This window comes from Macaca mulatta, chromosome 12 (assembly GCF_049350105.2).
Source record: "Macaca mulatta isolate MMU2019108-1 chromosome 12, T2T-MMU8v2.0, whole genome shotgun sequence".
NCBI lineage: Eukaryota > Metazoa > Chordata > Mammalia > Primates > Cercopithecidae > Macaca > Macaca mulatta.
In genome coordinates, this window is record NC_133417.1 from 79020029 (window position 1) to 79034881 (window position 14853).

General features: G+C 34.8%; 1 protein-coding gene across 2 annotated transcripts in view; it reads right to left on the reverse strand.

Moving 5' to 3' along the window:
- The window catches only part of OLA1 (Obg like ATPase 1), a 171089-nt gene that overhangs the window by 39115 nt on the left and 117121 nt on the right, over positions 1-14853 (reverse strand). For both annotated transcript variants that reach the window (XM_015110359.3, NM_001266628.2), the window contains 2 exon segments: positions 10565-10645; positions 10151-10248 (listed from right to left, as the gene is read on the reverse strand). In XM_015110359.3, coding sequence (XP_014965845.3) covers positions 10151-10248; positions 10565-10645 — 179 coding nt within the window.

A 14853-nucleotide genomic window follows, 5' to 3' on the forward strand; every position in this document is an offset into this window, starting at 1 on the left:
TGTGGAGCAGTCGCATTCAGGTCAAATGGATCTATTTCTACCACTTACCTGCTCCAATAACTTGGGCATGTTCTATAATCTTTCCAACTGCCTGCCCTATCTGTAAAATGGGCATGATAATATCTGCTTGATAAGTATAATATCATACATCTCAGCAATTTCCAAGCTCAGAATGCCCATCACATAGCAGGAACTCAATAATAAATAATGGTTTGCTATGTATATCTTTTAGTTTGGTATAAGAAAAGCTAAATCAATTATATTAAATGGAGGAAGGCGGGAAGCAGGACATACAAAAGATAAACGACAAAACTTAAAAGTCATGTTTGAAAAGTGCTAGTGACCTTCATGTCGGACATCTATATATGTTCCTGGGGAAAATCTTTGAAAATTTCATTTAAAAACACTAAAAATGATTACCAAGGAACAGATGCTCTTTGATCTTTTCCTTTTAAATTTCAAAATGGATTAAATCTAACAACATTTTCCACAGTCCATAATATATTCTTTTAAAATAATCTCTAAGGAAAATGCTGATTATCACCCAGGAATACTGATGACTACCCCTTCATTTCAATGACATATATTTGAAGTACGGAAAAGGCACTGCTAAATCTTTGCTAATGGAAAGACGAAGCTTATTTCTCTCTGTGTTGGAGTAACCCATTCCTAAACTAATATGCAGAACTCTTATTCCAAGGAAGCAAATGCTTCATTTTGGCCAGGTACAGTGGTTCATACCTGTAATCTCAGTACTTTAAAAGTCCAAGGCAAGTGGATCACTTGAGCCAAGGAATTCTAGACAAGCCTGGGCCACATGTGAAACCCTGACTCTTACAAAAAATACAAAAATTAGCCAGGTGTGGTGGCCTGTGCCCATCAGGGAGGTCCAGACTGCAATGAGCTGTGATTGCACCACTGCACTCCAGCCTGGGCAACAGAGTGAGACCCTGTCTCTGAAAAAAAAAAAAGAAAAGGAAAAAAATGCTTCATTTTAGTAAACATTAAATTCAAGGCCAATGTAATAGTGTAATGAGGGCCATCTCAGAATTTGAGGATCAAATGAAATAAAAAAGCTGAAATACCATAAGGCTCTAGACAAATGTTGGCTGCTGTTATTTCTAAATAAAGTTCAATCTATTTCTCTGAAGTTGTACATTGAGGGGATTTTAAAAAGTGCTTCATAATTGATAGCATGAATCAGCAAGTCACTAGACAAGCATGGAAAAGGAAAGATGAAATTTGAAATAAATTGCAATTATTACTTTAAAGGCTGTTTAAAACACTTAGCAATTGAAAATATTTCTGGACTATAAGAAATCAATTAAAGCAAACTAGAAAATACATGATGGTTATTCTTAAAACCCAAATAAAATTTTAGAACACATTTAGAACATGTTTGAAATCTGTTTCAATGGAATGTACTTAAATAAAAATATGTAAGTTATTTTCAAGTGGCTGGCTGTCTTCATATTTTATTCCTTTTTGATGGCACATTACGCTCTACATCAACTGTAGACCCCTGTTTCATTCTGTAACTTCTTTTTTTTTTTTTTTTTTTTTTTAATTTATTTATTATTATTATACTTTAAGTTGTAGGGTACATGTGCATAATGTGCAGGATTGTTACATATGTATACTTGTGCCATGTTGCTGTGCTGCACCCATCAACTCGTCATTTACATCAGGTATAACTCCCAATGCAATCCCTCCCCCCTCCCCCCTCCCCATGATAGGCCCCGGTGTGTGATGCATTCTGTAACTTCTACTCCTATAACTCGTATTCTGTTTTATTCCATCTAGCTACTTCACAGCCTTTGTACTTGCAGTTTCCTCTCCATGGACTGAGCTTTCCGTGGATTCTCTCATGGCATGTATCCTTATTTCATAAGGTCTTCCCCAGCCACCCTAACTAAAACAGTTTCCTCTTACTCTGCTTTGTTTTTATTCATGGTCCTAATCATTCCCTGCATTATATTAAATGTCTGTTTGTTGGATGTCTATTACTACATGAGACTGTAAGTCCTGCAGGAGAAAGGGCTTTTTCTGTTCACCACCTAAGATAATAAATGACACACAGAAAGGCTTAATAATTCTTAATAATTATTTGCTTAAAAAGGAAAAAGAAAACAGTATCCACCTCCTCAATGAGCTCACAGTCTTCAAAAGGAACATAAATTTGAAATTTGCATTTATAATAAGTTTTTTTTACCAAGTTTTGCTTTTCTTGATGTAAAGCATTAAAAAGACAGACTGCACAGCAATGTGCAGTCCCAGCCTTATATAAATAGAAATATATGCAAAGTTCATAAGCCAGTTATTTTAGAACACATTTTTAAAAAGCAGAATTTTAAAACTGGTGGTAAAAATGGTCACAGATACCAAAATATTTCTCAAATTGTTCTATTTCTACTACATTGTGAATGAAATAGGCTTTTGAGGGTGAGTCTCACAATCTAATGTTTTTGGGGAAATGCTTTCTAGGTCAATTTAGAATAAAGGAATGTAATAGTTTAAGTAATGTTACTGATCTCAAATATAGATATGCCAATTCACTTTGCTCTTATTCTAGCCAAAGCAACAGCTACTCACTATGAGGAAAGGTGGGAAGAAACATGGTGAGATGCAGAAAAGGCTTATTTTCAAGGGCCTGAGATACGGAAGAGGGAATGAGAGTAGGAAAAAAGACCAGGTCTTATCTATAACCTAGTCCAGAAAAGTTGCTCTTAAATTGGGCTGCAACCTCAGGAATGCTCTGTACACAATTAGGAAAAATTACCATGACAAACCTAGATATTTGCATGGGCATCTTTTCTTTGTGAATTCATTACACTTCATTAAAATCATAAAATTCTAGTCCTGGAAGGGAACTTTAGAGACGATCTTTAATTCTTCACTAACTTTCACTGCCTCACCTCCAACATATACATACATACATTCATACTCAGAGAGACTGAGATATAGGAAATCACAATGAAACTGTTTTAAAAGGTTTTTAAAATAATAAACAACTTAAAAAAAAAATCATGCTACTGGGCTGAGCGCAGTGGCTCACGCCTGTAATCCCAGTACTTTGGGAGGCCGAGGCAGGCGGATCACCTGAGGTCTCAGGAGTTCAAGACCAGCCTCAACATGGAGAAACCCTATCTCTACTAAAAATACAAAATTAACCAGGCATGGTGATGCATGCCTATAATCCCAGCTACTGGGTTATAGAGGCTGAGGCAGGAGAACTGCTTGAACCTAGGAGGTGGAGGCTGCGGTGAGCCAAGATCACGCTATTGCACTCTAGCCTGGGCAACAAGAGCGAAACTCAGTCTCAAAAAAAAAAAAAAAAAATCGGCCAGGCGCGGTGGCTCAAGCCTGTAATCCCAGCACTTTGGGAGGCCGAGGCGGGTGGATCACGAGGTCAGGAGATCGAGACTATCCTGGCTAACATGGTGAAACCCCGTCTCTACTAAAAAAAAAATACAAAAAACTAGTCGGGCGTGGTGGCGGGCGCCTGTAGTTCCAGCTACTTGGGAGGCTGAGGCGGGAGAATGGCGTGAACCCACGAGGCGGAGCTTGCAGTGAGCCGAGATCACGCCACTGCACTCCAGCCTGGGAGACACAGCGAGACTCCGTCTCAAAAAAAAAAAAAAAAAAAAAATCATGCTACTGTAACACGATTTTACATAAAGACTGTACATATTGTAACAATATAAACAAAGAATATTTACTCTAATGGAAGCCTCTAAGCTGCAAATGGTGAAGTTATAGGGCCCAACCTGAACGAGGGGATGGGGTTGTACAGAACATGGCAGTGATATCATGGGAGTCTCACTGCTATATTTATACATGTGATACATTTTGTTCCTTAATCCTGATAACAGAAATAAGAACCAAGGTAATGTATCCAAAAGATGCATTCACAAGGCCAAAGAAGTCCTTTTTCTTTTTCTTTTTTTTTTTTTGAGACGGAGTCTCGCTCTGTCGCCCAGGCTGGAGTGCAGTGGCCGGATCTCAGCTCACTGCAAGCTCCGCCTCCCGGGTTCACGCCGTTCTCCTGCCTCAGCCTCCCCAGTAGCTGGGACTACAGGCGCCCGCCACCTCGCCCGGCTAGTTTTTTGTATTTTTTTTAGTAGAGACGGGGTTTCACTGTGTTCGCCAGGATGGTCTCAATCTCCTGACCTCGTGATCCGCCCGTCTCGGCCTCCCAAAGTGCTGGGATTACAGGCTTGAGCCATACTGAATACTTTTTGAGCTATAACTAAATTTGGGAAACACTGTTTATACAGAACACATTTTATATGAACAATCTCAATGAATTATCTTCTACATGAAAGGCTAAGTAATTTAAATGGCCAAGTTCAAAGAGCTAGTTATGGTAGCAAATAAAGACCACAGCACTTGTATTTCAAATTCTAAAGTAGTATTCTTCTTAACACACCAAACTCCTTGATAGCATCTACTCCCTAGGTTACAAATAGACCATATTCTCCAGTTTTTTAGGATTCATTTTCCTTATAGAAACAATATTATTAATGGTACCTAACATTTTTGGCTAGCCTTCAAGTCTATTTAACTCATCAGATAAACTACAACACTAAGTCCAAAGGTAGTTGCTGTGCCTGGGGAACGTGCTGCACAGGAGAAAAGGGTAGAGACAAATAATGCTCTTCCTCCTATCCTGCACAAGCAGGACATATTAGGCTGTAAAACACTGACATTGTTCACCTTTCCTTTTCTCCACCCTTCTCCCAGGAAAACCTGTTATTCAAATCCTACAAACTATCTTGAGCCTCCATTCTAAATCCTTCCCAAGGTTCTGCCCTGTATCTCCCACTCCCAACAGTCCTAAGGTTTCTGAGCTTCAAAATTCTCCTCTACTGCCTTCACCAACTACTAAACTCCTGTATTAGTCCATTCTCACACTGCTATAAAGAACTACCTGAGACTGGGTAATTGATAAAGAAAAGAGATCTAATTAGCTCATGGTTCTGCAGGCCGTGAGGCATTGGTTGGGGAGGCCTCAGGAAACTTCTAATTATGGCAAAGGTAAAGAGGAAGCAGGCACGGCCTGAGAAGGAGGAAGAGAGCAAAGGTATAGGTGCTACACACTTTTAATCAACCAGATCTCATGAGAACTCACTCATTATCATGAGAACAGCAAGAAGGAAATCCACCCCTGCAATCCAGTAGTCTCCTACCAGGCCCCTCTGCCAACATTGGGGATTATAATTCAACATGAGATTCGGACGGGGACACAAATCCAAACCATATCAACTCCAGTTGTAAGAGTGTAGCTCATCCCAACTCAGAGTCTTGGTAACAAAATATGACTCAGAGATCCTTAATCTCTAGTGCAGATTTTTAAGAGGACTGCTTTTGAATTATTCAACAAAGTGAGTAGGGTAGGGAAGCAAAGAAATTCTTTGTGCAGATGAATCATTTATAATTTGAAGAACATTGTATAGCTATAAACCAAACTTTATATTTCATTTCCTAGATCATTGATGTGTGTACATGTATAGGGAATATATATTTTAATTTCACATGACAGAATCCTAAGGAACACTTATTTTTTAAAAAGTACTTATAAACCTTTTCATCTGTGGAAGCTAGAAACAATTTTATAAAACTTTTCCTATTTATGTGGAGTGAAATTCTTCAGCTAGTTTGAAAAAGATGAAAGTCCTGACATATTTGATAAATTACATCACTCACAAATCAGTAAGTCAGCAGATGGTGCTAATAAGATTACAACGGGCACTCCCAAATGTATCACTTTCTTAAATTCAGTGAACCATCTGGCAAATAGAAATCATTGGCTATAAATAGTATTGCAAAAAATACAAACAGGCCAAGGGAAATTCCTAATATGCATACGGTCAGTAGCATTATGTTCATATAAAAAAAATGCTTTCGTATATAATTATCTCTTTCATAAGAAATCCGAAGTGCACTACTGCATTGTTACCTCTTGATAAGAACAAGAAATTGTCGAAAGAATATTCAAAACCCATTTAATGAAAACCAAACAGGAATTCACAAATATTACTACATGTAAAAATATATTCAAATGCAAAAGTACATTTGACCAAAAAAAGAAAAAAAAAAAGATTCCTGAATGGGCAAAGGTTTTTCCCCATCCCCACTTCTTTCAGCCTTCCATCTCCTGTAATAAAAAGACCATTTTTCTTTACCATATTCTTTTTAACTCTAAAGATTCTGATCAGAGAAAGAAATAATTCCAAAAAATTCATTCACCAAAAATTATTTGAAATCCTAATTCATAGTATAAATAATACTATTAATAAGCTTTATCATAATACAAAGTAATTTTTCCAAAGCAGAATGTCTGTGTTGTATTTCTAGCTTAACTGATCTTGTCAGAAACTGATGACCTCCTACAATAGTTCTACAGAAATCGTTTTTTATATTTATATGCATATATGTGTGTATATATATGCACACATACAGAAATAGAAAATTGTGTGTCAAAAATATACACACTTCCATCTACATATATACTTGCTGAGATATAGTAGCTATAATTTTTATAGGCAGCTCAGGAAATCAAGAAAATATATTTATCCCATGATTCCCCCCGAACCAAGCACATAATGTATAGTATCCCCAAACTATTTTTAGTTGTTGTGTCCAAATTATGTGGAAAACTAATGAACACACAAAGATGGGAAAGGGGAAGGAACTGAATCATAGTATAATAAGAATTAATAATAAAACATTTTTCTACTTAAAATGCATTTAGTGAACTTGACACATTGCCCTTCATTATAAAACAGCTTAAAAGACTTTCCAAGTATTTGTCTACCTATCTTGAATCAATTTCATGACTCAGATTAATTGACTCATATAATATTACCCAAAAGGTAATACTAAATGACTACAAGCCCACCAAGGCATATGAAAATGTGTGTATAACACACACACACACACACAAAGTCTGCATATCTAAAAGTTTAGTTATATTTTCTAGTTGAACATAAATATGTAGTATAATAAATAATAAAATATAATTATCCTTTATTAACAGTTTCAAGAAAGGCAGGATCACAAAAATGAAACATATTTGATAGCTGGTAGGTGTAAAAAAATACCTAAAATTAGTTTGTTCTACTGATTTCATAATTGGATGGCATACTCTACTAACAGAGCAGCAAGGGTGCAAAGATTGAAATTTAAACCCCTAATTAAGCAGTAGTTTGACAGTTCTAATGTCCTGTACCTGCTTGACACCATGACTCAGTAAGCAATCTCAAATGAAAATTAATACCACGTATAGTATTAGTTATAAGTAACAGCTGATCGTGTTTAGAAAATGAAAACCTTGAGCGTTCAAAAATGCTTGTGCTCACCAAAAACAACAAAAACTTCTATATAGTTTGATTCATTCAAGAAACAGCAATTTGTAATAATAAAAAATGGTTTATGGATTCACTTACAATATCTTGATTACTGTCATTTGCTCATAACACAACTGCAACCAACCCGGCTGCCATGTCAGCTTCTCTTCAGGGGCTAGGTCTTTAATCATAAATCAATGAAATGACTAATTCAACACTGTTAAAACTAGTGAGTAGATGCTTGGAGCCATTCCAGTTTTTGCATCTTACAAAAGGTCAATACAGCTACTCAATAACACAATAGACCTATCTTTCAAAATGCTTCCTTCTTCTCTAGGGTTGAAAAATAACACATTACCATTTACATTTAGGGTGAACTTCAGTAACTAAAGTGTTCAATACTTCTGAAATGGTGACCTGCTAAAATAACAACAGTTTTAGTCTTCCTCTTGTGGCCAAAGTCACAAACTTCTCCTCACCTCTTTCTTGATGGTTTAAAATAGTTTTCCAGATCTAAAAGACCCATGAAAATATTTATTACTATTTCCTGCATCAGGCTTATTTGCTATAGTAACATTACATGTTAATCTTAAAAAACAAAAACTTTTTCTTTTGCTAAAGAAGCAACTAATAATGCAAATGCAGCTTAGATGTAAACATTACCAAAAAACAAGATGCTAACACAATTAAAAGGATTTAGTAGTTAAAATGGATTTTAACTATTTACATCTGCTTTCAGTGTTATAAATGATGAAAACCTAGTATTCATATCCTTCATAATAAAAATTTATTCTGCACTTTAATACAAAGGCTATGTTGCATAAACAGAGGATTTAAAGCTGTAGCAGAGTGGCTGAATGAAAGGAAAATGGCAATCTTTCTGGCTCCAGTAGATGCCATTCCCTATCACACAATATTTCCCACTCATAAATACATGACAAATACTTCCTCAATCATTTTTTACGAGCAGGGATGCACAGGGGGTAGTCAATGGCTAGCTTGAGGGAAAATAGGAACAGCAGGCGGCAGAAACTGTACAGAAAATGGCTATGTGGTAAATTCTCTTCTGGAACATCACTCAGTTACCCAGTCTTTGATCTTTCAGCTACAATTACACTAACTTCCACAAGATCTGGATCCCTCCCAACCCTCCCCCCAAAACATACGCACACCAACCCCAAACCAGATCATTAGTTATACCTAAAACCTGTTAAGATTTGGTTTTATAAAATAGGATCATTCATACCTCTACATTATTATAAATTAAAATTTGCTATTTAGACAAGAGTTTACTTTCAATTGGCTATAACCATATCATCATCACAACTGGTCTCACAAAAAACATGGGGTGTCTGGCGACAGCTAAATCACAGACTGGCGTCTCCTAAGCAGTCTGTCTACCATTAGGGTCTGGGAAATGGTATTTACTATACAATTAGAGCCAGGGAGTTCTACCTGTAATCATCCAAATACAGGTGTGAGAAGCCCCTTTGGGCAAGGAAACTGACTCATCCCTTTTCATGTAAACTTTGATGTCTGTATTGTTTCACAGAGCCACAGGAAACCTTACCATTCATACCACAATGAGAAGATTTATTAACTGAGGTCAAATAATAAATTTTAAAATTCATTCCTAAAGGTAACAATTTTTAACACAATCATCACATTTATAAGAATTTGAAAGGCAACAGAACTGATTATTTTAAAGTTAATTACCCGATGGAGGACACTGACCAGCCTGAATGAAATCTTTAAGTTCCATTTATGCTTTTTAGAACATTACCAATAAAGAGGCTAAATTCAGCTTCTATCGGGAACACAAAATGTCTTATAGTAATATTAACAGGGCATTTTTAGTTGCAGTAATTTCACAGAATTTATTCTAATGATTTATTGGAGTTAACCATCTGACATTAATTATTGTTTTGGCTTCCAGTCTATGAATGTTTATTTTTCAGTTTAAAGCCTTCTCACTCTTTGATATCATATGGAAATGAGAATTTTTAATGGAAAATTGAAACCATGTGCATCTAAGTACTTAATGAAGTACAGGGAGAAACAGACAATATATTTTAGGAGAATTCAGATATTTTGCATTGGATAGTTTTGATTTGTTTGTATGATTCAATAGTATAAAATACTTAGAGTCCGGTGAGGCAAGTCAAAGTGAGTGGTATGCCAAATGTGGACATGCCTACACGTACATGAACACATAATTTTCTGAAGTTATTAGTGACAGCAACAAATCTTGTACATTTTGGTTACATGCCAAAAATGACAATCAATACATGAATGAACAGTTTTTACCTCGATGTACTTTTAAAGCATATGAAACAGGTACTGGTCTTTCCCCACACACAGCCTTTTTTTTTTTTTTAAAGCATTCAATCTGGATTTTAAAATTCATGCCCAGCTACCAAGTGGGTATTTTAAAGTCACTTATAATATCAACACAGCTAGAAATCCTAATGTAAGAAGTTTTATTGTTGTGACATTTATTCCCATTTTGCAATGGAAATAAATAATAACGTCTAATAAACTTACATTTGATAAGTAAACATATAATTCAATATTGCTTAATTTAATTCAGGTTTTCTTAAGTTCTCTAACTATAAATCAATTAGAAGACTCATCTGTGAAGGTAAATACCAAGCAAAGCCTTCTCATTCATTTTAAACTTTTTAATAATAAGGACAAAAATATTAAAATTAAACATTGCGGTTAAGTACATATACATGGGTGTGTATTTGTGTGTGTACAGAGATGATGCATCTGGGTATATATGGTGAGGAAAAACTTACCATTTGTTTTTCTTTCTAATGTAGTCTTTTTCAGAAAGATTAACCAAGTAGACCATTGGTTTTGAAGTCAAAAATAAGTGTTTATTCAACACTTCAATCTAAAGTGGGAGATGGAGAAAGAATCCTTTTAAAAGTTTAGTAAATATGGAGTAAATCACTGAAGAATTTGAAAGTAAACATTCTTTAAAACAAGTAGGCATTTTCATTTTTATAATTCTTGTTTCCAAAAGATTAGTGGTTATGAAATATCATGAATGGGGGAAAAGAAAAAAATAACAAGCCCAGGAATAAGCAATCACTGACAGAAATAAAAGTTTAGATATAATGGTAAGTGTAAAATAATGACAACTCTAATTTGTTCCCTAGCAAATCAAAGCAAAGGCAGTAAGAGATGGCATGATATTTATAACTTACCTCTTTGTCATTCCAATCATGATAGAAGCGAACAGGTTTCTTTTGATCTATAACCCAGGATTTTACTTTGCACATTATATCCTACACACGATTGAGAAAAAAGTAAATATATATGAATAACTAAGCATTTAGATACTAAATATTAAAATAAAAAGTTTTTAAATTTTCAAAATAAAAATAGATTGTTTTAATGAAAGGGGGCTAGGTCACACAAATAATTATTTTCAGTATCTCACTTAAAAATCAAATACTAATAAAACATTGTGGCATTAAATTTTTAATGTATAAAATGGATAATATTAGCAAAAATTTGTAACAGCCTGAAAAATGTCAATTCAATTACATCAAAGACTAAATACAAGAGTTAATACCATTTCAATATTACCTAGTGATGCCATATAGAAGACAAACATGCTATTAGAAAATGGAGTGAGGGAATATACTGAAGAAAGACTAAATTACATTTTTCCCTTAAGAAGAAAAACAAACAAGACAAAATTGAGCCTATTATCGATGATCCAGCCTCCAAAATATTAAATCAACTGACCAAATCCCTTTTTATTTTAAATTAATTTTTTGTCAACACCTTCTCCCTGACCACTTCTCCTGCAGCCGCACCCCTGATACCCCCAACTCCCCCACCCCCCCAACCTGCCAAAGCCTCCATTACACAATGGCAAGAGCCCTGCACTGGTGACCTCCAACCAGCTGCATTCACTTTCAGAACATCTCTCTCTGCTGGAAATCTAAAGGCCTTTTAGTTAGCAAGCTAGTGTGCATTCAGAAGGAGTAACTGCAGGAAGAGCCCAATGTGCTTTGTTTCTCTGGCCTTTCTTCACAGAAAGATTAATCATCTGTGAAATGGAAACGGCAAACAGCAAGTGACACAAACTGAACCCTTCAAGCCTTTCCTCATCAGTTTTGTGGTTCTGAATCTAAAAGCTGCGTGTGGCAAGGTTCTCCTTACAGGCAGGTGTTAATAAAAGGCTCTCGGGTCTGAAAGGTCAAATTTTGCTCTTCCAGAAGAAGTGCATTTGAGAGTCATCTGGGTTTTTGTTGTTGTTGTTATTAAAGATAATTTATGGATATGTTTTAAATATGCATTTCTCAAAATTTATTGTAACACAATTATTAGTAATCAATTTCCTGGATTTTTATCGATGTACTTTACCATAATCAGTTATTCTTCTTTAAATATCCATTTGTATAAATTATCTCAATATTTAGTATACCTTCCTTCCAAATCTTGCTGTTACCAACAGGAAAAATAAGGAAAAAGCCTTATATCCTTAGATCCTGATTTGAAACCCTCCAGGCAAAGGACTTCCCACAGATTTTAACAAGGAAGGGGCAAGCTGAAAACTTTTAATGAAATCTAACATGTTCTGCTTAAGAATAATCACTTTTACTCTTCTATAACTGAATTTCACTCATAAATGTTTAAAAGTGGCTAATGTAACACCATTTCCTACAAGGAGAAGATCAAAGTGCTATATTACAAATGCATTATGATTAAAAAAGCCCTGTGCAGCCTTGCTATTAACTGTTCTTTAAACCCTAAAAGGCTTCCCATAGATCTCACTTGGCACTGCATATACAACCTTTGACAAGTAATGTAGACCATTTTTATTCATTGCCTAAAATTGTAGGCAATTATGTGCGTCACACTGGCCACCTGCAAATTCTGAATGCCTGCTCTAGTTGTCAGTGCAAAAAACTAATGTCGGAGGGGATTAATCTAGGGGGAGAGAGTCCTCTTTAATGGCTCCAGCAGGTGAAATGGCCCAGCTGGTTACTATGATGAGTGGCCAGAACAGCTTATGTAGAGACACGCAACAAGATTATACAAAAGAAAGAAAAAACAGTGGTACCATCTTATATTTGGTTCCATTAGTTTTTTCAATTAAAGAAAGAAAACAGACAAAAGAAAGCCAAACAAAAAATAGGGGAAGAAATTAAATTTTAATCATATAAAAAGTATAAAATACTTCTGTAACTCTAAACATTTTTACAAAACATAAGAGCCTCAATAAGTGCTGATCACTAGTGAAGGAATTTCCATATTTCTCTTTCATTTTAAATTAACTAGACCACTACTTCAGATACAGAAATCTTATCACAAAAGCATTTTGGCATTCGTTTGCTTTTTCTCACATTACAACTTATATTACAAATTAGGAGCACTCAAAAAATTTTTTGCAGTCAAGTTTTAATTAAATAGAATTCACTTATAATCAAAGTTCTTGAACAGCACAGTATTCCTTAAAGCCACATTCAAATATTTTTAGAGAAATTTATATATTATAACCTAGTTTTTGAACAGTTGAAATAAAAATATTTTGTACTCAGTGCTCTCTTAATTATTTCTACAAAAGATCTAACAGCCAAGAAAAGACAACTTAGATTTATTAAGAGATGTCAGTTTTATTTCAGACAAATAAAAAACAGATTGCCTTTCAGATAAGATTATCTTATATAAATGATCAGTATATGGTATAGTTTCAATGTGCTCTTTTTCTTACATAAAGTAAAAATTAATTCTAATTTTAGCAAAAAATTAAAAGATGTGATATTCCTTATCTGAAAAACTTCTAAACAGATGAAAGAAAACATTTGGGCTTGTTTGGATATAATGCTTAATGGTTGACTGAATTTATTTCCTTATGTTCATATGTATAAATACATATATAAATAACGATGATTAGAAGAATAAAAGGTTCCAGTTAACTGAACTTGCTTAACTGGAAAAAAAAATTAAATACCCAATGCATTTAGAAGTTGCCTTAGGTTCCATATTTCTTTACTATCATTATATAGAAATACAGATGTAGGGGTACTAAATTGGGCTATTTTGATAACTTTAACAAATCCCTCATTTTCAAAACAAATTCTGTACATTATAGAGATACATAAAAATTCCTGGTCATTTGAACTTTTTTGTTAGATTGCAGTTACATGAGTGGACTAATTCAAGAGGTAACAGTATAATGCTTAAGCGTGGGAATAAATCCTAGCCACTTACCAGGTCTGTGACCTACTTCATTGATAAAATGCAGAAGATGAGATCTACCTCCTGGGGGTTGTTGTGAAGATTAAAAGAGATAATGCATACAGTGTTTAGCACAGTTCTTGGCACAGAACTGTTGTTGTTGTCATGATAGATGAAAGATTAAATCCCAGTGATCTACAAAATGGCAATATGTTCTGTTGGGTGCTCCTTTGAAGTGTATGTATACTTTTCCATCTGTATAATTTGTTCACTAGTCCTTTTCTTCAAATTTCTGAGTTACTAAAACTACTGGCTTTTTTCATGAAATCTCAAGTCAGGCTTCTAATTCTGCAAGAACTAGCTTTTGCTAAACGACTATCATTTAACTGCAAAAAAACCCAAACTCACCTTTAATACCTCACTATTTTGCTTTGACTCTTCTTACTCAGAGCTTCACATTTAAAATTAGAAATGCTCTATTTTCTTGATATATTTTATTATTGTTATTGTTAACAGTAACTGTAATGTATTTAGATTCAGAGCATCATGTGTGACTTGCCTAAATTCCCAGAGCTAGTAAGTGGCAGAGATGAGATTCAAATTCTGGTCTAAGTGACTTGCAAGTTCATGTTCTGTTCCATATCCTGGCATATTTGTCTTCCTTACTACTTTTATAACTGTTCCTTGTTTAGCCTAGACATCCCCCAAGGTTGTTATTCAAAATCCTCATTCTCATTCAGGCTATCAGAGAAATTCAATATTCTTATTTTTATTATTGGGGTACAATAGCTGATCATTAATCCATGTATCACAAAAATAGTAATTTTTCTTTGCAGACAATTACATAATAATCCAGTCATTTATTAGATATTCCTAAAACACGAGACTTCTATATCTTGGTATCTTCAGTTCCCATAGCAGGAATTATTAACCTATGATCCATAAATAGATTTCACCCTGAAATTGTACATAAAGTTCCATTTATGTCCCTTTGAGGGAAGATGGCACATAACTTTCACATGCTTTTAAAAGGGATCCATAATCCAAAAATCCAAGAACCATGGCTGTTAGTGACTCTGATGGCACTACTCAAATGCCCCAACAACAGCCAATTAAAGTAAATGTTCTAGGTCCAGGGACTTCTAGACCAGAGGTTGAAACACTGACCCAAAACTTGCTTTAGCCAGACCCTGCACTGAAAATTTCTCTATCCTATCCAAGACTAAACTGATAAAAATTCTACCTTTTATAATGTTTATCTAACAAATTCCAGTTAAAATCAAAATAGGGATGTTGAAGA